At 46.8% G+C, this 24,499-nt stretch overlaps 1 protein-coding gene across 2 annotated transcripts; it reads left to right on the top strand.

Annotated features, from left to right (window-relative positions):
- Nucleotides 1–12,830: 12,830 nt before the first annotated feature.
- DBX1 (developing brain homeobox 1) lies at nucleotides 12,831–16,525 on the top strand. 2 transcript variants are annotated; one of them, XM_086472408.1, is made up of 5 exons: nucleotides 12,831–13,179; nucleotides 13,650–13,751; nucleotides 15,324–15,326; nucleotides 15,579–15,781; nucleotides 16,157–16,525. In XM_086472408.1, the coding sequence occupies exons 1-5, from the start codon at nucleotides 12,831–12,833 to the stop codon at nucleotides 16,523–16,525; spliced, it is 1,026 nt and encodes a 341-aa protein (XP_086328534.1). The 2 variants fall into 2 exon arrangements, with proteins under 2 accessions (XP_086328534.1, XP_086328535.1); XM_086472409.1 differs by lacking the exon at nucleotides 15,324–15,326.
- The last annotated feature ends 7,974 nt before the right edge of the window (nucleotides 16,526–24,499 follow it).

Genomic DNA, 24,499 nt, shown 5'->3' with positions numbered 1-24,499 from the left:
TTTGACATGACAGCAGGGAATGGAAGATAATGCCTTTTTTTCTTTTCTGCTACTCCCCCTTAACGCGATGGGAGTTACTGGAAGTAAAATCAGTTAATATCTGAACTGCAAAATTTATATAGCAAGTACCAAAGGTACGATGGAAAAACAAGAAATATCCAAATATACAGCTTTCCTTTAAGCTGTAAGCATAAGTAATTTAATGTATATTTCCAGTAAAGTATGGGAAAAAAGTAGATCCACATCTCAAGTCTCAAAAAAACTTCTTGAAATAAGCACTGTGAACACTATAGCTGGACCTGAAGGAAGGAGTAAGAGAGGCTCAGTGAAGTTAATCAATTTACATGATTTTACTCAGCAGATAGGACCATGAAAAGAACCCAGGAGCCTTGGTGCCTTCTACTGTCTTTGGTGCATCAGGCATCTCTTCCTTCCACAGCATCAAGGTAAACAGCAGTCTTGTATTTGTCATAAGTACTCACGCCTAATGCAAATGGGTATGTTATCCAGGTCAGTCAGACAAGCAGAGAGGCTCCATTTCATTTGCCTTCAACTTCCCCCAGATTAAACGATCAGACCTACATCAATCATTGGGTGTAAAAGACATGGAGTAATTGGACTAGAAGGTTGTCAACAGACTGAGGGCTTCTGTTCAGAAAGCAGATGTCTTGGCTTTTTCTTGGTCTTGTTTATTCTTCATAAATACCAGAGCAAGACAGCAGAGTCACTATTATCTTGTAACAACGTTCTGTTAATCAGGCATGTCATTTGCTTGTATGGCCCAACCTTCTGCAGATCCCAGACATTCCCCTTCCACAAGAATTAACCACAAAAATACTGCAGTGTAGCTGCTTTATGACCATGGCTAGGATCAATTTGTTTTGTGCTTTCAGACACTGATCTTGCAACAGGGAACATACAGACACTATAGCAGGTTTTTTTACATAAATAAGAGGTTTTTGACGACCATCTTTACTCTTTCAATGGCAGTTTGTCAAGATCATTTGACTAATTCCCAGCTCAGAAAAAAAAAAAAACCAACAAAACACAGCATTCAGCTAAGAAACAGCACGTCCTTCCCAAATTGCTCTGAAAAGCAATCAACAAGGTGAAAGCCAGGTCAAAATAATAATTATACTAGAAGTGCAGTATTGGTGGGCTAAATTAAGCAAAGAAAAGAAAAAAAAAAAATTAAAAAAAGGCAAAATGAAACTCAAAGCTTAGAAGCAGCAACCAAAGAATTTAAGAAATAAATATGAATGAAGTTACACATTCCACAAAAATAACTTGGTTTTGTTTCCTCAGGTTAGTTTTCTGCCAGAACACTGAGACAGATTGGCATGGGACCTGTTAAGTACCAGGGCTGACACAGAGGACCCACGTGTTTATGGAGCCAGGAACATGAAGGAGGTGAGCCAGGAGGAACCAGATCTTCTCCATCCAGCAACAGCCAGGTACCAAATTGGCTGAAGAGCCCTGATGGGAAACATCCTCATAAGTCAGTACAATACCGCTGACATCAAGGAAGCCTCAGCACAAGATCTGACCTGAATTGTATGTGCCCGAGACATCCACAAATACTAAAGTTCAGGTGCAGCTGGCAACACTCCTACAAAACCCCATTTCCCATGTGTGAACATACTTATAGATGATCTACCAATTACAATATTCCTGCCTAGAACATGAAAAATGTTTACAGCACCCTTTGCTTTAGAGTAACTGTAATCTGCAACATCAATTTGATTCTTCCCAAATATCTCGATTCAAAGTTTCCATCGGGAACAGCCATTGTGAGCCTTCTCAGCTGAAGAGGGTAGGGGGCACATCTATCTCCACTGTCTGTGCTCGAAGACTTTAGGTATCAGCAGAAGGAAGTGAACTCCGAGTGAAAATTGGCAGTCTGCAGTAGAGGCATGTTCACTACAGAACCCTGACATCTTTAATCTTAGTGGATAACTTAAAACTCAAGTGAGTCCAAGTCAACTTATCTACAAATACTCAACTAACTCTATAGAATATGGACCTGGAGGTTCCCACTGTACATACGCACGCAGACCCATTATAACTGCATCCCAACATCCTTGCTGGAAGGTTTACGTTTTGCTTAATTACAGCAGGTCTTTTTTCTCACTGACAACCTGTCTACAGACTTCAGTAAGAGCAGCATTTGGATTATTTTTTGAAACTTCTTACTGCTGTGTTTTGTGAATTTTACAGAGGTCTGTCCACTCAATGGACCCAAACATGATTCACAGTATCAATATCTGTGTGCAAACATAAAGCCCTTTGCCAAAGAGTCAAACACTAGTCACGTGGATAGTGAGGAAAAAACCCAAAACTGAGCACTACGTAACATTTATACAGGCAATAGAGACACACAGTATTTCACCTGACAATTTAGGCAAAAAAGGGATGTAATAGAGTAACGTGTTTGTGTAAGTGTGCATGCATATGGGTGCACACCCCCCCCCACACACACACCCCCACCCCCGTATATTGTTCTCTAAGGGTGCTTCAGGTGTCGTCTCCAGAAGTGAAACGCTGGAGAGACTTGCGGGGGGGGGCGTGGGGTGGGGGGGGGGGTGGCAGGAGAAGCCCTTTTTCTCTTCACCCAATCTCCTCCCCTCACCACGCTGTTACGATGTATTACCAGCAGAACCATGACCTTTCATTCCCCTGTAGCAAATGATAACCAAGCTTACACACAGATAGTATTTACATTTCAAGTGAATTTGGTTCTCTTGGTTCTTCATCTCCCCACATAGCTTCGCTGCAGCTCGACATTTACTCCACCTACACAGTATGCCTTTTTTACTTAAGCTTCATTTTTACTAAATATCAAAAATGATAAAGGATGCCATTGTTCTAAGTACTGAAAGTAACACTGTTTACATCAAATACAAAAATGTAAAGTGTAACTAGACATCAGAACACAATTTTCTTTCAGGAAGGTGTCAGACTTCCGTGTGAACAAGTTTAGCCTTCGGTATTGCACATCGGGGTCGGGGGAAAAAGAAATGGCTTCAGGAGCCCTATAGAGGTGCTTTTGCTTCCCTGACTTCTCACACAGTATTCTTTCAAATGAATTTAAAGCTTTTCTTGTCCAAATCCCCGCAAAAGTAACCACACTGCAGTTTTTCTACTATTATGCAAATAGATTAATCAGCCAACGCTCCAGTGAGAATTAATTTATATTTGAATCAAATGAGGCCTTAGATTCTTTATAACGCAACCCCCAGGCCAAGGCCTGGGCTAGGTAGCAACCTCATATTATTCATTTGACGAAATGTGAACTGACATAAATACCATGGCTAACTTTCAATCCGATTACCCCGTTACCTCACATCAATGCTCTCCCAGCCATCAGACTCTAGCGTCCCTCCTTTCACCAGCACAGCCAACAACTGACAACTCCTCCCTGATAAACAAGCACCCACGCCGCCACCTCGGACCCCCACTCTTAACCCATCATCCCTGCTCAATGGCCCTTATTCGACAAGGTACTTTATTTTGTTTGTAGCAATCGGGGGACTAAACACCACAAAAATACTGTTTTGCTGGGACTGCAATTCAAAGCTGCCCTTTCAGAGCTGCAGAGCACTTGAGGCACTGACAATAAACATCCAAAAATACAGGAGCATCCTGTCTGTCCATACGTAGATATATACACACATGCACTCGTTTAATTTAATACACTCACCAACATCTGTTATCTTTCATACTCTCCTTAACCCTTAAAAAAAAAGTAAAACAATGTTTTGGGCTACTATGTCCAAAGGTCAGTGTAAAGTGAACCCACATTTTACACAGCACCCTTATACTAAACTCGTGTTGACAACCACTAAATTCTTTCTATTGCCCTGCACAGGAACTTGTTTTTTAAAAAGATTTTTTTTTTCTTTAAAACTGTAAGCATTTAAAAAGCTTGGCTAAACAATCCACCAGGTGTGAGAAAAGCCTTTTCTACGCAAGCAGCTCTGTGTCAGGAAACCTACACTTTGTAATTAGATTAGCAAGCAAGGACTGAATAGCTCTCATCAAAACATAGTCCCCCACCCCCACATATTGTTTATAGTGCATAACTGATAACTAAGCTTCTCTAGTCATGGTTAAAATCTACTTAAAAATGGGAGTCCGGTGCACTCTGGAATTTAAATGAAGAGGAAAATAAAACAAAGTGCACATTCTTAAAAAGCTATAAGTAATTACTTGGCTGTCTTGCTTAAACAAAGCTTTATTTGAAAATATGTCATAAAACAAACCCTATGATTTAACGGCAGCCCTTCAGGAGACCACCACTTAAAACACATCTAAGCTAGAGTTAGAGATGTAATTTTTGCCTTAAGAACATGCTTCACAGTGTACAGGCTGGGGGAGGAGATGGAGGACAGTCCTCTTGACTACATGGCCCCAGCTCCAGGGGACATCCCAAATCCCTGGTGTAAGAGCTGAAAAGTCCCTAGCCCAAGAGAATGACTTTAGTTGTCTGTCTTGGGGGATCTTCCCATGTGGCCAGACAGTCTAGTTGTGTACTGAGTCAGTTTCCCAACATAAAGAGCAAGTTTGAAACATACTGGCTTCCCGAAGACACTAAAAGCAGGCTGAAAAAGGAGCTGCAGTATGTTAGAGCTCATCATCCCTACCTGCTCCTCCAACGATATCCAGACATCACAGTCAACCAGAGAGCAGTCCTCAGGAGAAACCACAGGAAGAACAGGAGGAACCCCAGCAGAAACCCCACAGGAGCTCCCTCCCTCAGCCAACCTTCCCCCTTTATAATGGCCATGACATTACGGTGTGGGCTGCCCCTGTAGCTCACTCAGGGCAGCTGCCCTAACAGCCTGCCTGGCACAGCTGGGCTGTGATCCTATCCCAGCCAAACCAGGACAGATACCAGTAGGGAAAGCTCAATAAAAGTTGATGGGTGAGGAAGTAGACCTCCATTTGAGACCTAAACCAGAACTATTTAAAAGACACTAGAGAATTACCCCTTATCCCAGGACATCCACAAAACTGGAGGCTGGAAATGTAGCTTAAAGCTACATTAACCTCCTCTCTCCTGACCTTCCTGGGTCTTTTGAGTAGCAGCCACAGTACAGCTCCTCAAAAAGAGCCATGTCTTGTACCAGGGCAACCTGACAGTACTAGATTTCCTCAAGTCAAATTTTAAATCTGCTGAATCCCATCCAATGCCCCTAAAGACCTTTCTAGAGACACAAGACTTGATGTTCTCCACCCTCTTACATTTTTAATGGAAAAGGAAAAACAAGAGAGAAAAAAAGGAGACAAAATTCACATCGAGAGCTGAAAATATGAATGCAACCACTAAAATATTATTTTCATTAGGTAGTTCTCATTTCCAGAGGCATGACAAGAAACCTGAGAAAAGCTGTTTCAGACTATGAAGATCCCATTCAAACATCGTCGCTGTCTAATTCTAAACTTCAGTTGTCTTTGATATTTCCCCCTGCAGTATCAAGACACTCCTGACAAAGTACTGAAAAGAGACAAGTACATTCAAATTCTTCTAGGGCTTAACCCCATCGCATTGAAATTAGTATGAGTTCTGCCCCTGACTTCAGCCCTGACAGAACGAGCAACATTCTCAGGCCAAAGGCATGGAGAAAAGCTTTTCTACAACTTTCTTTACACACTTGCACTCTCCTTAGTCCTAGAGATTTCCGTTTGCTTTCAGAAAGCTGAAGGCATAAATGGGCAATGCATTCCACCATGTGTCTATCCAGTTTCTTGGCTGGTGGAAAACAAGTAAGGCACTTTTTTCTGTTTGTCGGAAAGAAACACAATTCTCTGAGAAGAAACGTACTTTCTACAGGTTGGGGAGGCTCCCATGAGAAAGATTCTGGTCTTGGCTGTTTCAAGCAAGTTTTACAGGTGCAAGGGAAATCAGAACCTCGTCAGCTTTTCCCAGTGACGAAATGGAAGAGCCCTTCATCCCTGAACACCATGAAGCTGCGCTGCTTGCAAAACAAAGCCCAGAAGAAGGGCAGTCCTGTTCTAGTCTCTACAATGAGCCAAATGTTTTCTAAAGAGAACAACACTTTCTCACGGGTGGAGATCCAGCACAAAATCTATTGGCTCTGCAGGGAGCCAGTCAACCTGAATCCAGAGACCTACACTTGAGAATCTTGAAGAGATGTCCATGATACATAAGACTATGAAGCTATTCATTCCTCAGGCATTATTGTTCCATTCTCCTTGGCTCTTTACCTGGAGTGCCCCACTGGGTAAAAAGCATCCCCAAAGGACAACAGAAATACAGTTACCTTCTTTCAACCGACTTTCCAGTTTGCACACAGTAACCGGGAGCAGAGCACATGGATCAGTGCTTCCTGACTGGTGTCTCACAGGCTCTCTGAAGGTAAACCCTGAGGGACAAAATTTGTCAGCCCTCTTCTTCTGTCAGAGCTCCAGAAATCAAACATATTCCATACCAATAGCTTTCTATTTCGGGGAAAAAAAAAAAAAAAACACAACCCAAAACCTGTAAGTGTTACACCTTCTCCCGAGAAGCCTGCACACAGTCTTTTCCACCATGGATCCTCTGCAGTCTGCCAGCAACATACAGACATGAATACAGCCTTGACTAGGGCACGGTCTGGAACAAAACTGTTTAGCTGTGAATCCATTGCCTTAATGGACAGCAGTGTAATGCATCCAGAGTGAAATCACTAAATGTCTGTGGAATTTGATGATCAAAAAAAAACCCCAGAACTCATAAATTGATTATTTCATTTTTTAAGAGATTCCCCTGTTTCAATTTTAAGAGCATTGAGGTATCCCAGGAAGGAAAAGTTGCATGTTTTTTCTTGCAAAGTAACTGTTACAGAGTATTTGAGTTTCTTTTCTTTCCCTATAATACGGCTTTTAGTCCCACTAAAAGCTGTATAGGTTAGTCCCTATCAACAGAACTTCAGCGCCTTCACATAGGACTCAAAGAAAGAAAAACACAGAGTTTTGAAGAAGATACCTCCACACCTTCAAATCAGGAACTATCTTGCCACAATGAGTTTGTGCCAGGAAGTCGATACCTGCATGGTCAAAGCATTTGCACCAGGAGGGACAGTACGGCTTTCCAGACAGGCAGATACACCACAGTGCAGGTGACAAATTCATTAAAACCTCTCTGCCACCTACCTGGAAACCCTCACAACAGCCATTTCCCACACTGGATCACAGCATCTGAAGGGATTTTCACCTAGAAGGAGCAACATGAGCCCATCACTATCTTTCTGGCCACTCACCACCAGCACACACATTAGGGAAGACTTTCCATTGGGGAAAGTGTTTCCAAGTACCCAGGCTCTCAGCAGCATCTCTTTTCTGACCCTCTCTCTCCAATCTTTCCAGAGAGGCTTGAACCCCAAAGAAGTGCAGTGTCAGTTGGTTGGCAGGGGATTGAGAGGCTAATGGTCTGGCCCTTTTAAGAAAACCTGTGGAAATAAGAGTAGGTCCTCATTTAAGCCTACAGAATAATTACATACTACTTTTACACTGCTCCAGCAGACAGAGGGATGGAGAGCAGCCTCTAAAAGACTGTCCGCTCTCGCAACAGGCATCGAGGGAGCGCATGGCCTCAGGGACACCCAGTTTAAGGTGTCAGCTGACCCATGACACATTCGTTCTCCTGTTGGATTGCCCTGGCAGAATCTTTTCCTCCAAGGAAGGCTGTCCTTCCTGTCATAGCCTGGAGAATGGGGAACAGAACTGGGGCTGTAGGAGCAGAAAAAGTAATGGGAACCTCAACTCCCAGCACTTAAAACTGCCCACTGCCGAGAGATTTCAGTGAATCAGTCAGCAGAGAAATTTGCCACCATCGTAAGCAAAGGATCGCCACTTTGGTTTGCAGTGAGGTGGTAGCAGTAGATTTAAGACCTGATTTGAAAGACAGAAGGATTTTTAATTCTTCTTACCTACTCAAGTAAAATGAGAGAAATACATATTGGAGAAAATAAACAGGAAAGTATTGTGTTGTCTCATCCTCTACGCTTCATCTGCACAGTCTAACTTAGAAACTCCTGGGCAGAGACCACAGATGAAACAAGCAGGACCTTGGCCTCCAGCATCTGAGAATCCAAACAGCCACTGCCCAATTCCCAGCTAGTTTCCACCGTGCTAAATAATTGTGAAGTTAAGGCAACAAATTAAACACCATATTGCATTTTGCAAATCCTGGCTCTCCAAAATGTGCAACTCTTAGCTCATGAAAGGAGTTGTTTTTAGGGAGGTTGTGTGGTTGTTTGTTTATTAGACAGATCAGTGGAGAAGAAAGAAGAGGGATTGTTCAACCCCAGATTATTTTTTTAAAACAAAGGTGGAGGTTGGGGAAAGGATAAAAATAATCAAATATGGAAGAAAGGATGCAAATTAAACAGGCTTGGTAGGAGTTAGTAAAGCGCAAGCAAGACACAGAGACCAAACTAAAGTTAATTACTTTTGACATGATCAGATCATCTGGTTGCATTTCAGGCTGTGTGCACTCCAGGCTGGCCAGCATGAATGGCGAGGGAAAAGAAAGTAACTCTCCCCTCTAGGTCCCTTTGCCAAGTCTGGGCTGCGCACTCTGTCCGAGATCCCTCTTTCTTTGCGCAGAGAGAGAGAGGGGGAGAGGAGAGAGAAACACAGTTAACCACCTGTCAGGGCTGAGGACACAATAAGGCAGCCCCCAAAAGAGCTTTTCATGCATGCGTAATATATTTGTTCAGCTATTCACTTAATGAAGCTGATAAATGTGATGCGAAACAATAGTCAAGTTAATCTATTTAGTAAAATGTTTTGAGACTCTCAGGCGATGTTAAGGAGGGTAGTGTGTTCGGGGACATTTTCATTTCAATACGCCCATCTCTCCCCTCTTAGGGGGGTTTCAAGCAACCTATGTGAATATAATTTCTTATAAATGTGTCTTTAATGGGTTTAATTCACCCTTGCCAGCTGTTTTTTTAGCTATTTTGTAAGAGCAAAACAAACGTGCCAGGCTTGGAAAGCTAGTTAAAATTAGTTTCGGTCACTGGGGCCAAGCTATATTTCCTGCAAACCATCTGCTTGATTGGCACAATAGAAGGATTTTCAAGAAAAGGGGGGGATCTAGAAGTGCTTTGAACGAACCAACAGTTACTGTTCCTTGTGCTTGAATTCTAAAGGTGAAGCCTTAGGTGTCTTAATATAGCTTTGCCCCCGCAGCCTCCATTCAAGCTCCCGACGAGGTCGATAAGCATCGTTAGGGAGCTTGGACACGCTGGGGATGAAGCATCCCTCCCGTCGCCGCCGCTGCTGCCCCCCTCCCCGGGAGAAAAGAGGAAAAATGAAAAGAAAAAAAAAAAACCAACAACAACTAAACCCAACCAAACCAAACCAAAACGCACAGACACGCGCTTGCTCCGCAGTTTGGAGATCGAGGAGCCGCGGGGCTGCGGGTTCCCTTGCGGAGGGGTTCCCGGCTTGGGAAGCGGGGTCGGGGGGCGGCGAAGTTTGGCTTCCACCTCCTTTTCCCTGGCTTCCACCCGGGAAGCGCCGGGGACCGGCCGAGGAAAGGCAGAGGGGGTGGGGGGTGTCTGGCGTGGGGCCGCCCGGCGTGGGGCAGCGGGCAGAGCCGCGGCGGTGATTGAGACGTCCGTCTGCCGGGGCGGCGGGGCGAGGGATGGAGCTCCCAAAAGCCTCTGGGGAGGCGCTGGCCCAGCCCAGGCGAGCTCTTTGGTCTCCGGATTTGAAGTGCTGGCTCTCCCAATTTCATGCGGATTACCAGCCTCGGACCGGGACACACGCAGGCTTCAAGCTTTACCCCCCCAACACACACACCCCCGCCCCGCTCCCGGCGGTTTTGGGTTTGGTTTAATTTTTTTTTTTTCGCCTTTTTCTTTTTTTTTTTTTTTTAGCGACAAAGAAAGTGAGTGACTTTTAAGAAATAAATTTGAAGATAACGACATTAAAATGAATGGCAGGAAGCACAAAACGGCGTGAGCATAGGTCAAACGGCATTAGTCACAGGTTTTATCCTGAGACATTAGAATTCCCTTTCTCTTAAATGATCACTGCCTTTGAAAAGAAACTTCCAAAGGAGATCACTTAAAATAAGATCCTTTCGTCTGATTTCTTGGTTTCTTATGGTCTATCTTCCCTTTCAATAGATGTCTAGTCCCTTTTGCCTTGGTGCTTAAGGAATTCTTTATGAGTGTGCTCAGACGCATCACAAGGAACTGGGTCCACGTGTGCCCCAGCATGCGTTTGACCCAACCTTCCAGAAAATGTCAGACCCTCTTTTTTAAACCAGAGAAATTAGCAGCAGTTGGTCTATAGTGAGGCAAAATGCCCCCAATGTATATGTAAAGAAAGGAGTAAATCATCTCAAAGGAAACGTATAATGACTGTAAAACCCGAAGTGTTCTGGGAGCAGCCCGGGCGGAGCTGCGTTGGGAAATGCCGGGATGGAGGCGGGTGGGAGGGGGGGGAGCGCGGCTGTGAGAGGGGCAGGGGAGGGACACGGGGCAGAGAGAGGGAGACGGGGGGTGCCCGTCAATTATTTTAGTGGGAAAGCCCCGTTTGCTTTTCCCATTCGCTACCGTCCCACTCCCTTGCTCAATAACACCTTGAGAGCAGCCGTGTGTGTAAACGGGCTTGTGAGAACCCCGGAGCGCTCCGGGGGGCGGGGGGGGGGAGCTAAACCCAGAGCAGGACGGGGCAGCCCCCCGCTTGTCCCTGTCCCCCCGCCCCCCGCCGCGGTACCCGAGCGGTACCCGCCGGGGGCCGGGGGCAGGTGCCGGGGACCCGCCAGAGCCCCCCGCCCCTCCGCGACCCCTCTGGACTCTGCCCGCGCCTTCCTGCCTTTTTTTTTTTTTTTTTTTTCTTTACCTGCTTAAGCATCAAGATTAACAAAACTGGGGAGAGGGGGCGAAAACTCCAGCGAGGTTTTATTTCAAAGCGATGCTTTCAGACAACGGATCTTCCAAGTCAGCCTTGTGCAGATGCTCAGCTGCTGGGGGCCGGCGTACAGCACCGGGAAAGCTTGTCAGGATCATACAATTTCGAGGGCTGATTCCGTCCTCTCTAATAAATAACTTTTTGATTTGAATCAAGGGAGAGGTTTAACAGACTTTCTTTCTTCCCTAATGTGATATAAATCGCAGATGCACTTTTATTGAATGGTTAAAGCATCGACATGGAGATAATCAACACAAAACGTCCGGACAAAAACCATCGAGAGAAATAAAGCTGGTTAATAAGATTTTTGAGAAAGCTTTGTGTTAAAAAGTAAAAAGGGAAAACAGCTGAAGGTGACAGTTAGTTCATGGTTAATAGGATAAAGGCTGCATGGTTGAGCTGCACACTTCTGCTTGCAAAGGTTCAGCCACACCAAAGGATTGAATAGGGTGCTTTTAAAACATAGGACATTTAACACATCTGTTATAGTCTTCAACAGAGAAATCAGGTAAAACCGCTCTCAATAGTTGCTTTCTTCACCCAGCTCCAAAGGAAATTCACTACACTTGCGCCTGTTTCCATATTTGCCACCACAAACAAAACCTCTCTGCCAGAAAAATCCCTCTTTTCTACTGTTCCGTTAGACGATGTCATTTGTCCCTCGCACCAAAGTTAAGGGACCTCGGGCTCTGCGGCACCGACCTGAATACACCTCCAGAAATTCTGCACACGCACGCAGATAAAAAGCGATTTCAGGTAATTTGGCGGCATCGAGAAGGCTTCGAGCCACCGATACCGATAAGACCGAGACTTAGCTCAGACTACTTAAGCCGAAAGGATCCAAATCCTACAACGTTGTCTTCATTTTCACGGTCAGAGGGTAGTGATTTCCACTATTTTTAATGTAGATGAGCTTAAGAGGACCAACAGACTGAGAACCTGAGAGGGCTGCTCTGGTCCCACAAAGCTATTCAGATCTTTTCTATCGGCAATGTTCAGATTTTCTCGGAGCAGAGCTCTTATCGGCTACAATAAGGCTTACACTGCAGTCCGATACGGGCAAGCCTCTCGCCTGAGCACACGTACACAAGACTCTTATGAAGGTCGGATCCTGAAAGCAGAAGTTAATACCTCAGGCTCGCTTTATACCGGACCTTTGACGTGCAGAGACAAAAAATAACCCAAAGTACATGCACAAATTTTGCTGCATGCTAATAGCAGGGTCAGAACGTGCTCAAACCACGATGGGACCTGCTCTCCGAATATTCCCCCCCCCCGCAACAGAGCTTAGTTCCACGTTTTCTAATTTGTATTTTCCATTCCACAAAACCAGTGCTTTTCTGAGAGCCCGCCGATAAGTTTGTATGAATATTTATTGATTTATTTCCTAAACTCAGCAGGGGAGCGGCAAATAAATTTAGTGCTTTCTTTAAATAATTCCCTTTCTACGAGGCAAGATGTCATTCGAAACTTTTAAATAGGCATTTAATTAGCCTGTGTGTGTTGCCTCTGAACAAAACCCTGCTGGGAGCCTTTGGAGCGCTGTATTCCAAAGAGGCGGTCAATATGCAAAATTGATGACTACACTTTCTTTGTGGCGGGGCCATTGTGCCCCGGTTGCTTATGAAGTCTAATCCAATCATAAATTGCAGCCCCGGACCAATGGAGAAGCCCGGAGCTCGCCCTGAATGAAGCTCAAGTGGAGAACTTTGTTGAACCCCATTGTTGGGGCTGTCACTTTTGAAAGAGCCTCAGCGGGGCTGACCACTATAAAACCCATCGTCCAGGAGGAAGGGGCAGAGAGAACCCCGCCAGGCTTGCTAGCTGGATCTTTACTAAACGAGGTTTCCAAAACAGAAAACAAAAGCAAACAAACAAACAAGCGAGCGGCCCCAGCGATGATGTTCCCCAGCCTCATCGCCCCGCCGGCCGTCTACCCCAGCCTCCTGCGGCCGACTCCCACCCTCACCTTGCCTCAGTCGCTCCAGTCAGCTTTTTCCAGCCATTCCAGCTTCCTGGTGGAAGATTTGATCCGGATCAGCCGGCCGACCGGTTACCTGCCCAGGACTGCCCCCCCTCCCAGCATGTCCCCCCCAGCCTCGGCGGCCAGGACGGACTCGGGCACGCCGGAGCTCACCACCACCGCCGCCGGCTCCAGGAGGATCTGTTCGCCACAGACTTCCAGCAGCGACTCCACTTTCCTGAAGTTTGGAGTCAACGCCATCCTCTCTTCCGCCCCCCGCGCCGGTAAGCGGCCCCGCTCCCGGACACCCCCCACCCCCGCGCCCTCCCCCCCAGGGCTCCGCGGAACCCACCGCCTGCAGGAGGGGGGCGGTGGGGGTGGGGGGCGAGGAGAGAGTTTAGGAAAGGGAGGGAGGACCTAGGAGCGGAGCGAAGGGCGAGGGGCAGCGCTGCCGCTCCCGCTCCGCCGCAGCGGCCGCAGAACGGACGAGAGGAGCGGGCGGGCGGGGGGTCCCGCAGACGGGTCTCCTGCCTGACTCTGCCCTCCCGGGTGCCGCTTTGCTGGCAAAACTATCCCAACCGCTTTTCCTAGGCGGTTCCGAACTCAGCTTGACTCTTCTTTTTTTGGGGGGGGGCCGGGGGGGTGGGGGGTGGGAAGTACCGCATTGGTCCCCGGACCAAGCGACAGACCCAGCCTTGCCGTCGGTCCAACCGGTGGTAACCTCCTACTTAATTTCGTTTTATTTATTTACTAGAAACTTCCCCCGCGTTGCTTCAGAGCGTCCCTCCAAAGACTTTCTCCTTTCCCTACTTTGAAGGATCCTTCCAGCCTTTTATCAGATCTTCCTATTTCCCAGGTAGGTCTTTAAAAGTCTCTCTCTCTCTCTCTCTCTCTCTCTCTCTCTCTCTCCGGGCGGACCCCTCTCCTCCCGCCCAGGCACAGCCCGGTAATATTTCTCCGTGTCGCCTCCCCCGCCCCCCCAGCCCGCCCCCGGGGGTTATGCTCCAGTTCAGAGGTTGGAGGGAGTACAACATCCAAGCATCAGTCGCGCCAATTTGATGCCCGATTTAGCACAGGCAGTGACTGCTTGACACTCCCTGCCCGCTCCCCCCGCTGATCCGCAAATTAGCCGGGATTGTCACGGTCCCAAGGCCAGGCGGGTCCGTGTCCGTCCCCCTGTCCCCCGTGTCCGTCCCCCCCCTCCCCCCCAACTCCTCCCAGGCAGCCCCTCCCCGCCCGCCGCCTTCCCCCACCGCCCCGGGGCCGCTTTCAGCACCACGAGGGGAGCGGTCAGCTCCCGCCGCCGCCCGCGCTCCGCGCCCGCGCAAGGCTCCGCGCAGGAGGAGGGCGGCCGCCGCTCCCCCGCAGAGCTGCTCTCTGCCCTGTCCACCCCCCCAACCCCCCACCCCCAAAATCTTTCCGCCCCCCCCACCCCCACCCCCGTCGGGTTGCTGGCGTTTACAGGCGGATCGAGGGTACCGCGGGCGCGGCTTGGCTTGGCTTCCCTCCTCCTCTTCCTCCTCCTCCTCCGCGTACTAACCCTCCCCTCCCTCACCTTGGGTCTCCCACTTCATCGCTTCTCGTTTAGACCGCCGGTGGTATTCAAACGACATGGGCTCGGCGAGAAAGCAGGCTACGGGGGTATGATTCTTACAGCACTGAAGTATTATGATGCTGAGAGAACAATTAAAAAAAAAAAAAAAGAAATCTAATTACACAAACAAGCTATTAATTTAAAAAGAAAACAGGGAAAGGGAGAGAGGAAAAAAAATAACCCAAGCTTTTCCATTCATCCTCCGGATAATGGAATTTGCTTCCTTTCTCCAGCATGTGAATAGCCTAACAAAAACAACTTGAGCTTTATAAATAGCTTTTCATGTCCATTTAATGAAAATGATTTGGGGAAAGAGACGATTGTGCCATCAGTATTCTCCCGAGGAGCCTGGCATGCCGTTGTGTTTAGTTTGAAAGTGTAAATCTCTTTTGTTCCAATAATATATGGCGTTAGCTGCTTGTCCTCAGTCTTTTTCTGTTAGTTCATTACTACACAATTACCATTCACGCTTCATTAGCATCTCTGTCTCTCTTGGGGAGGTTCCCCCCCCCCCCTTTTTTTTTTAAGGCGAAACTCTACCCTTTTTATCATACCAATGCCATTGGGAACCAGGCAATGTGCTAATTAGCTGTTACTTTTCATGTCTTGAATTCTCCAACTTTGGGGGGGGGGGGGGGGGGGAAGAGATTAATATAAAAAGATGAATACTGATTGATCAAAACTGCATCTGAAGAGGAGCGGTTTTGTTCGAATCAGAAAAGTCCTCATTTTCATCTCAAGCATAATAATGTGTCTGAAATGATAAAAGAGTCTGAAAAAAATCAAATGCTTCTGAGCGGGAGGGAAAGCTGTTTTATTATACCTCTATCCTAGCCGGTACGCCTCGCTTTGCCTTTTCAGGCCGGAGACCTTTGAATCTCCCAACAAAACCAGCCACTATTGATCCATTTTATACGTTTGAGTTGATAGATCTAATCCCAGTGATCACTGGCTGAAAGGGGGGCGCTTAGTTAAGCCTAAAGCTCCTTTTCACGGCCCCAGGTTGATGGGTGCCCACCCGAAGGGCAGGGAGGGGGCAGTGGGGGCCAGTCCCACTCCTCTCACCACTGTGTCTGTCCCCCCCCGCAGCTGCCTCTGCTGTGGTCCCCATCCCCGGCACCTTCTCCTGGCCGCTGGCCGCCCGCGGCAAGCCCCGCCGCGGCATGCTGCGTCGCGCCGTCTTCTCCGACGTGCAGCGCAAGGCGCTGGAGAAGATGTTCCAGAAGCAGAAGTACATCAGCAAACCTGACAGGAAGAAGCTGGCAGCCAAGCTGGGCCTCAAGGACTCGCAGGTGAGAAGGGGCACAGGGTGGGGAGGGCAGAGGGGGTATGGGAAGCTGGGCCCCTCACCCCTGGGGGCAGCTTGAGCGAAGGGGAGAAGAAGGGTATGGGAGCAGGGATTGCACAAAGCCCAAAGAAACTTGCAGGGTCATGAGCATCAACAGAGCCAAGAGAGCAGCGTGATTCCCAGCTGGGCAAGTAGGACAGGACAGACCATGACCTTATTGCCCCCCAACCCCTCTCCTAGGGTCCCCCAAAGGTCAGTGGTTTTGGTTCCTGTTAGCTTTGGTACAGGCATGAGCAGGGTTTTGAGGGTGCAACCAAAAGGCCTTTCCTGGTCCCTATTTTACTGAACCATTTCATTTCTGCGTTGCTTCACCCCCCAGGTGAAGATCTGGTTCCAGAACAGGAGGATGAAGTGGAGGAACTCCAAAGAAAGAGAGCTCCTCTCTTCTGGTGGCTGCAGAGAACAGACCTTACCCACCAAGTTCAACCCTCACCCAGATCTCAGTGATGTAGGCAAGAAATGTTCAGGAGAGGAGGAGGAGGAAGTTTCCCCCGTGTGCCCACCCAGCCCCCGGCACCCCTTATCCTACCACCAGTCCCCAGAACATCTACACCTGAGGGACAGACTGGACTCCCAGATGTCTCCTTCTCCGTCCCATTCTAGCAGCCCCAGCAAACCTTCAGACTTCTCAGACTCAGAGGAAGAGGATGATGAAGGGGAAGAGGAAGAGGAGATAACAGTCTCTTAGATCACCCTGCCTGCCCCTACCATCACATGGAGACATTGCAAAGATGTAAATAAACCAGAGTGCTATAAATTGAAGAGGTGATGTCCCACCCAAATGTCCATACACTTCTCCAGTGCAGGTTCTTTATCACACAGCTGCAAGACTTTCTGCTTATAGGTATTCCTTATTTTTTTAGCCCATGTGGAGGTTTTCATTTTCATAGCATCTGCTAACCTTTTCATAACTCTCTCTGCTTAACAATCAACATTTGCTCGACTTGCTACCTTCTCCTGAAAGGAAGCAACAGGCAGCTCCTTGCTTTACAGCAGGGAGGAAAGAACAGCCTGTTGAGAGGGAAACATATTTCCCCCAGATAAGAAACAACAGAAAACACAATATAGATGCCGTGGCCATTTTCACTACCTTTCAAGTGAATTTCCAGCTACTATTAAGATTTCGAACCCCTGAAGACTGGTCTGATCCAGCAACCCTTTCCTCCAAAACCAAGTAACATTGAGGGACACAGACCGAACGCTGCCTCCCTCCTCACCCCAAATACCATGGTACTTGTGCAACAGACCCATTGAAATCCCTGAAAGGACTTCTAAGGTATAATGTAAGTGTGCCTTGTGTAATGGAGACCTTATATATTTATATGTTTTTCATTTTAATTTATGCATCAATATTACATTCAAAGCACTGTCTAACCCACCTTGTTGCCTACAGGCTTGTGCTTTTTTCACACTTTGCTTCTGCTAGCCATGGTGTGGACAGAGGAAAGTGGATACTCCTCTTTGATTTTTGACTGAACTTTGCTGTCTTTGCACAGCTTATATGAACTGTACACTATTTTGTACACTTACTCTGTATGGATGTTTTATACCAAGGTTATTGTGAATGAATATAACGATGGCTCAACAAAGTTTCTCTCCTTTTGTTTTTTTTAATTAAATGATGGCTAAACTACAGACAAATGTAGCTGTTTAATTGTGTAACTTATAAAGAAACACTTTAATTTTGTATTTTACTATGTACAGACTTTAAATATGTATATATAATAAAGTGAATGATTGCCAAATAAAAAAAGTAGATTTCCAAGTTTGGTCATTCAGTAATACTTGGTTCTGGTTTACAGGGTGTTGTAGTTGTGTCTGGGGCCAAACAGGGAAAAGAAAAGTACCTTTTATCAACAGTATAGTGATTCAATAAAAATTTATCAGCTCCAAATTAAATAACCTTCAGCCTTAAGTCCAGTCAAGGATCACTTCTACAACCCAAGGCAAATCCGTAACTACCTGCACATTTTTTTTTTTAGACACAGATACACACTACAGAAATGTCAATGTTCCAACAGAACTCTGCTACCTGTATGCAAGGCAGAAAACAGAGATTTCATTACAAAGTAAGCTTATTTTCTCCTCCCTAGTCTCTGACTAATGCCCACCATTCATGACACACCAAAACGAAAGACACAGATGGAGCAGGTTCACCTGGACACGAGTATCCCTGTACGCTCCACTTCACTGCACTGCTGTAGCCACGAGGAAAGGCATGAAGGGGAGAACAGAATGATTCCAGTTAGAAAGGACCTACAAGGATCATGTAGTCCAACTGCCTGACCGCTTCAGGGCTGTTATTAAAAGGCATTGTCCAAAAGCCTTCTAAACACTGCCCAGCATAGGGCATTGACCACCCCTCTAGGAAGCCTGTTCCTTTCCAATTAGGTAATTGGACACACCTAAGCCAGGACACATTATCACTTTAATCATCTTCTACCTCTGTGACACCTTACAGCCATTAACAACTGGTAAGATATACCTGAGACAGGGCAGAGACTGGATAAGGCACATATAGTATTTATCCCACAAAGCACAAAAGACAGTGAAATAGCATAAGGGTTTGTTGGTTTGAGGTTTTTCTTTGTTTGTTTTTGGTTTTTCCTCTCCAAGCCCTCCATTTTATGCTCTGGATGGCAAAGCCAAAGTTCACAGCTACCCTGTGACCGCTCATGCAGGACAGCTGTGCCAAAAGAAGTCCTGCAGAAGTAGCTAAGCTTTCTGAGGTCTTACGTCAGAGGCATAAACTAATTTGCTTACCATAATTGTGGAGAGATTCCAGCAGCTTTAGGAGCACCTGATGGCAACAGGGTTTGTCCCTGGTACACACGACACTGGGAGTTCAACTTGGATGTATCTCTAAGAGCAAAATATTTCACAATTTGCTGTTAACATAGAGTGTCAGAGGCCACCTCCTCCTGTTTCCCCAAACTAGCTAATCTTGGTGAGGCTGATACAAAACTGCTGGCCCTGGAAAATTTAGTTTATTTATTTATTTATTAATGCAGCCCTCTGTATGCTTTGGGAAGGGGGGGGGGGGGGGGGGGGGAAGTGATAAGAAGCTTTTCCTGCCTCCATGCAGATGGAAAGTTTTCCATATTGACTAGTACCACCCACAGTTTTTGAAACTCTGGACAAAGTTGTCCTGTGTGTCATGCACTCCCATAACAACTGCTGCTTTATGATATTAAAGGGCTCTTTTTAAAGACCTTGTGGCCCAGAGTGCTCCTGTGTGTCTAGTCTTCCTTCTCACAGCCAGGATGGAAATATCTGACACTGGGGAAGGGGAAAGGCCGAGAGGGGGATTTATCTTTGGCGACTGTGAGCTCAGAGCAGCAAATTCTCAATTATTTTATCCCTTAAGAAACCAGCTGTTTCAACATCTGTGCCAGCTGTAACTCTGATCTCCCCCAGCGTGGGAGAGTGGCTTTTGGACAGGGAAAGAGAAGAGAATAAATCACTTTCTCAGGGAGTCTGTGCCGTTGTCACCTGCAGAGCTGCATGGCAGCATCCTTCGCCAGCAGCCCCAGAGTGTGCCCAGGACGGTGGGGTCCTGCTGTGCCCCTCCGGTCCCCCTCCCAAGCCGAAAGGCTGCTCAACCAGGACCCCACACAAATCAGGGAGCTGGAAGTGTTTTCATCTGTGCTACAGCCAGGGCAGACAAGGCAGGCAGTCTCCTGCACAGCCCGGTACCAGGACCACTGTGCCAATATTGCCGTATGCCCGTTGAAGAAATACCTGTCCGTATGTGTGGAAATTGTCTAATAAACCACAGAGGTTAACCCCGTATGCAGAAAAGCATGTTTATCCCATCTGTATGAAATACTGTCTTTCCTAATGACTGTAAGCAAAAAATCCTCACCAGCCACCCTGCATTTCAATACTGCAGAGCTTGAGAATCCCACAGTTAAGTAAAAAAAAAAAAAAAAGTTAGAAAAAATAAATTGCCTCTTTCGAAGAACATGTGTATCCAGGAAAGTTTGAACATTACAGTCATCTTAAAGAAACAGAGCCCGAGATTCGAGGCCATAGTTTCCAGAAGCAACCAGTGCAGGCTGAGGTTCATGAAAGGCTAAAGCCTCACCAATGCTAAACCCCCATCCTAAGGAAAACCAGACTTCTTTGAAGAGACCCAAGTTCAGTCCTCAAAAGCACTGACAGCATTTAAAAGTCTTTGCCCAGGAAGCTTAAGGTAGAGTGTGACACAACAGCTTTACTACTGTCAAGAGGAACAAGGCAGGGCCTTACTGCTGGTCGTGTTTCCCCTTCTCCTCCCCAGCCCGTGCACACGTACTGTCATACAGCTGGGCCTGGAGTGATCAGTCTGAAGAGCACAAAACTGATCTGTTTTCTTGATTTGCTTTGATTGCAGCTGGTCTAGCACCTGGAACCGCCTCGGCCGTCTGTCTGGAGTGCAGGTGACAGAAATGCTCAGCGAGGATGGGAAAGAGGTGTAGAAGGTCATCCCTTCCGCCAGCCCTTGTTATTAAATGACCTTAATCTTCAGGGCATTTGTATTTTTCAACTAAGAATGAACCTGAACTAACTAACTAATATCCTTCAAACTCCAAAAGCCATATCAGCTGATTTGTGTGGGTTGACCCCTTGCAAGAGGACGCAGACCAGCCCTCCCTCCACTACTGGCAGGTCAACACACACCTTGTTGTAGCTACCTGAGGCTGTGAGCTGGAGTCTAGCTACACCAGTACAGACAGAGGCAAAGGTGGTCTTGAGAACCTCTGGCTTCTCAGTATTATTTGTGACCAGTTCTCTTGCCCTGTTTAGCAACAGACCTATGCCCTCCCCGTGCTTCTGCTTACTGCTCATGTAGCTGAAGAACCTTTTCTTGTTGTTCTTGACATCTTTGGCCAATTTTAGTTCTAGCTGAGCCTTAGCCTTCCTGACTGCAGCTCTGCATGGCCCAGAAAGGTTCTAGTAGTCCTTGATGGGTGTTTGGCCACCATCCCATAGCCAACAGCCAGCATGTGTCTTTTTTTTTTGGTGTGTTTAAGCACACCCAAAAGCTCGTTGCTAAGCCAGGGGGTGGTCTCCTGTTCTGCCTTCTTCTTTTCCCTTTGTAGGGGATGGGCTGTTTGTGTGCTTCCAGGAGCCTGTTCTCGAGTAACTCCCAGCGCTCACAAGCTCTTTGCCCTCCATGCATGCTTCCCATGGACTCTCTCACAGCTAGGCTTTGAGCATATTGAAGTTAGCCCTTCTGAAAGCCAGGGTCTTTGTCCTACTACTGGTCTGCAGTGTGCTTAGCAGGATCTTGAACTCCACAACGTTACGATCACTATATCCAAGGCTACAGCTAATAGTTCTATTGTAAAGTAAGTCTTGCTGGGCTGTGAGCAGTAAATCTAGCAGTGTGCTGTTCCTAGTCAGCACATCCAGCACCTGCAGCAGGAAGCCACCCTCAAGCCCTTCCAGGAACCCGATGGACAGCTTGTGCACTGCTGTGCAGAAATAGCTTGCTTTAACAGTCAAGACGGATGGGGGGGGGGTGGGGTGGGGGGGTGGGGGCAGAAAGCATGAAGCTGAAAATGGTGGAATAGCGTTGCCAGAAATACTGTTGTGGGCGAGGTTTAGTGGCTCACACAGACCTGAGCTTATGAGGTTGTTCCTTCCCAGTGAGCTTGGGCTTTGTGTCCTAACATCTGTTTTGCACTGGGTGGTGCTGGTTCATTATGATCCCAGTAAGAAAGGCACAGACTCAGTGACATATCAAAGTGCTATTTATTAGAGCTAACACTGTAAGATGAGAATAGCAGACATAATCTTGTCTCCCTTTAGATGGTGGGAACCCTGGCTAGTGTAGCATTGAAGGGCCTCCACTCCGCACACAGCATGCTGGTCACACCCCGCCTATAGGTGTGGGCATTTGAGCTATTAGAAGATGTTTTTCTTACAAGAAAACAACTCTATTCATCATTTCTGCTGTCAAACAGGAAGGATGTACTCATGAGAGCTTCTTGCTACATGTTTAAAGGCAAGAACGCACAGGTGGCTTAATCCCCAGTACCCAGCAGGAGCTGCCTGCAGGCTCCTCTGCTGGAATGGGATGGCTGAGTTTGTCCTATGGACAAGGGATTTGTGCAGCACTACACAGGCCTGAAGGCCAGGCTGTTCTTGCAGCAAAGGGCAGAACAGCACAGCGCAAGCTTGGGTATACTCACGTTAGCTGTTGCGTGGATCACCAGCTCCTTGATGTACAAGGGTCTTTCAGTCAGGATTACTACAAGATCTCACAGGAAGCACAATCTCTTCCCATCTGCCTGTAGATCCCATCTAAAGTTCTTCAGACCTCCTAATTGCCTAATTGACCTTCTTACAGGAGCAGGAATTACCCATGCTTAGCCAGAGCATGGTCTCCATCCCTTGTAACTAGCTCAATCTCTTTGAGTCTCCAGCAAAGGAGCAAATAAAAAATATCTGTGTATCTGAGCAACCTGACCTAGTTGAAGATATCCCTGCTTATTGCAGGGGCGGGTTGGACTACATGACCTTTGAAGGTCCTTACCAACCCAAACCGTTCTGTGATTCTATGATCAAGGAAGGAGAGAGGAACATGGATTTCTTTGTGTGGCTAAGCAAATGTAGACGTCAATGAGGAAGTATTTGCCTACAGTGAGTCCCACTTCCATTGGCAGAGATGAGCGTTGTCCCCAGCTGCTGTGCTCTGCTCTAACTGCCAAAAGTCTTCTGATAAACAAGGAGGGGGTGGGAATGACTGTGGGCTTATAGGGCCCGTTGGCAGCTCTTCCTCTCCTGCCAACATACTGCAAATGCATGCTTTGAAAAGCAACCTCACACGGGTCCTCCGTGTGCCACGTGGGGGCTATACTGTGAAGCAAAGAGAACCAGGCTGATTGTCGACATTAAAAGACAGAAACCAATGAAAAGTAGGTGTTTCTATTTGCTTATCACACCTAACATAGAGATTAATGTCAGAATTGTCATCATGAGTAAAGTGATAAAATGAGGCCGTGTACAGAAAGTGCAGAAGAGAGGACGGGAGCCTGGAGGGTATCAGGAGGTGCTTCCACTGGCTCTTGAGGTGGCTGCTTCAAGATACCAGTGGAAAAGGTCAGTGGAAAGTGAAAGGTGTAAGTACATGTCACAGGCTGCAGACTAAGTTCATAAAATGACTCCAGCGAATTTCCTTTTCCTTTGCAGAAAGGAGGTCAGGACTGATGGATCCAGGAAGGATACAAACCAAGAATGAAATAGAACAGTTGGAAACAGAAAAGCAGGGCAATAAAGGTTAAAGACAAGATGAAGTAAAGCGAAAAACAAATGTGAAGATGAGCATACAAGAAAGTGTGCACAGAGCAGAGAACAACAACATGGGTAAGGAACGTGGCAGACAAAAAAGTAAAGAAAGGGAAGAAGAGTTCCTGAGAGATATTAAGCATTTTGGTGCCAGTCCAGTATTGATCCAACCATTGTCCAAGATCAGAGCTGGAGCCTGTTCCGAGGCCAATTCTAAACCACGCAATTCTGTGAATCAAAGGAAGTTTACAGAACACAGAAAATTCTGCTTAAGCATATCCAAAACTATCCTGCCTCTGGAAAATTGCTGTGGAGGGACAGATGAAGCCCACATTACAGGAGTTCAGCTCTGAGTTAGTTTGCACTGCTGCATCATTAAAAGAAAAGTGAAGAATATTTTTATATTAAACCAACTTGGATGCAGGTCATCAATTTTTCCAGTGGATTTTCTTCTCTTTCAATCCTTTTTCTTTGATATATGGGTCCTACAGGAAAGATGGGAAGGGACTCTTTATCGGGGAGCATAGTGATAGGATGAGGGGTCACGATTTCAAACTGAGAGGGGAGATTTAGATTAGCTGTTAGGACAAAGTTCTTCACTGTGAGGGCGGTGAGGCACTGGCACAGGTGGCCCAGAGAAGCTGTGGCTGCCCCCTCCCCGGCAGGGTTCCAGGCCAGGCTGGATGGGGCTTGGAGCAACCTGGTCTGGTGGGAGGTGTCCCTGCCCATGGCAGGGAGGTGGAACTAGATGGTCTTCGAGGTTCCTTCCAACCCAAACCAGTCTGTAATTCTATGAAGTTCGTTCTTTAAAGCATGTTCAGAATAAGCCTAACACACTGCCACCTGCAGCCCTTGTGACCAACAGAGACTTGCTGGCACCAGCTGGTATCGGGATACCTCCAGCCTGCTGGCCAGCTACTGACTGACTTTGGGCTTTATGCAGAGACATTCTGTATGGATAGACCAGTCCTGTCTTGAGCAGATCTTGATGGATTCTGTGTGCAAACATTAGCTACGGGGGAATTGTACAGCTGTAGTCCCTCTGCTAAATTTCCTCCTGGATGGGGGTAAGGGCTGTTGGCTTCTTTTCACAAGTACTTATAAGAAGCCAATAAAAACAAGAAGTGAACCCCACAATATTCAAATAAAAACCCAGAAAATGTTGATTAAGAAGGGACAAAAAGTTCTGGGAAGCCATACATCTGAATAAATAAGCATCAATTTTATTGAATCATGAATAATTTAAGACTGGTACAATCATCAGCTTTATTCTCCATGACACAGGGGCGGGGAAGGGGGAGAAACGGGGACGGTGAGAAAGGGGAGGCATGATCTCAAACAGACCATTCACAAATTCCAATCCTAAATGAGAACTGAAAATTAAATA

This window comes from Leptosomus discolor, chromosome 12, assembly GCF_034619465.1.
Source record: "Leptosomus discolor isolate bLepDis1 chromosome 12, bLepDis1.hap2, whole genome shotgun sequence".
NCBI classification, from domain to species: Eukaryota; Metazoa; Chordata; class Aves; order Leptosomiformes; family Leptosomidae; genus Leptosomus; species Leptosomus discolor.
Note: the sequence above shows the minus strand (reverse complement) of the source record. Positions and strands in the feature narration are given on the sequence as shown.

Excerpts from the sequence above, each read along its gene's own strand:
- DBX1 (XM_086472408.1), top strand. The coding sequence starts at position 12,831 with ATGATGTTCCCCAGCCTCATCGCCCCGCCGGCCGTCTACCCCAGCCTC. Across the intron at positions 13,180-13,649 it reads CTCTTCCGCCCCCCGCGCCG|AAACTTCCCCCGCGTTGCTT; the intron begins GTAAGCGGCCCC and ends TTTATTTACTAG. Across the intron at positions 15,782-16,156 it reads TGGGCCTCAAGGACTCGCAG|GTGAAGATCTGGTTCCAGAA; the intron begins GTGAGAAGGGGC and ends TTCACCCCCCAG.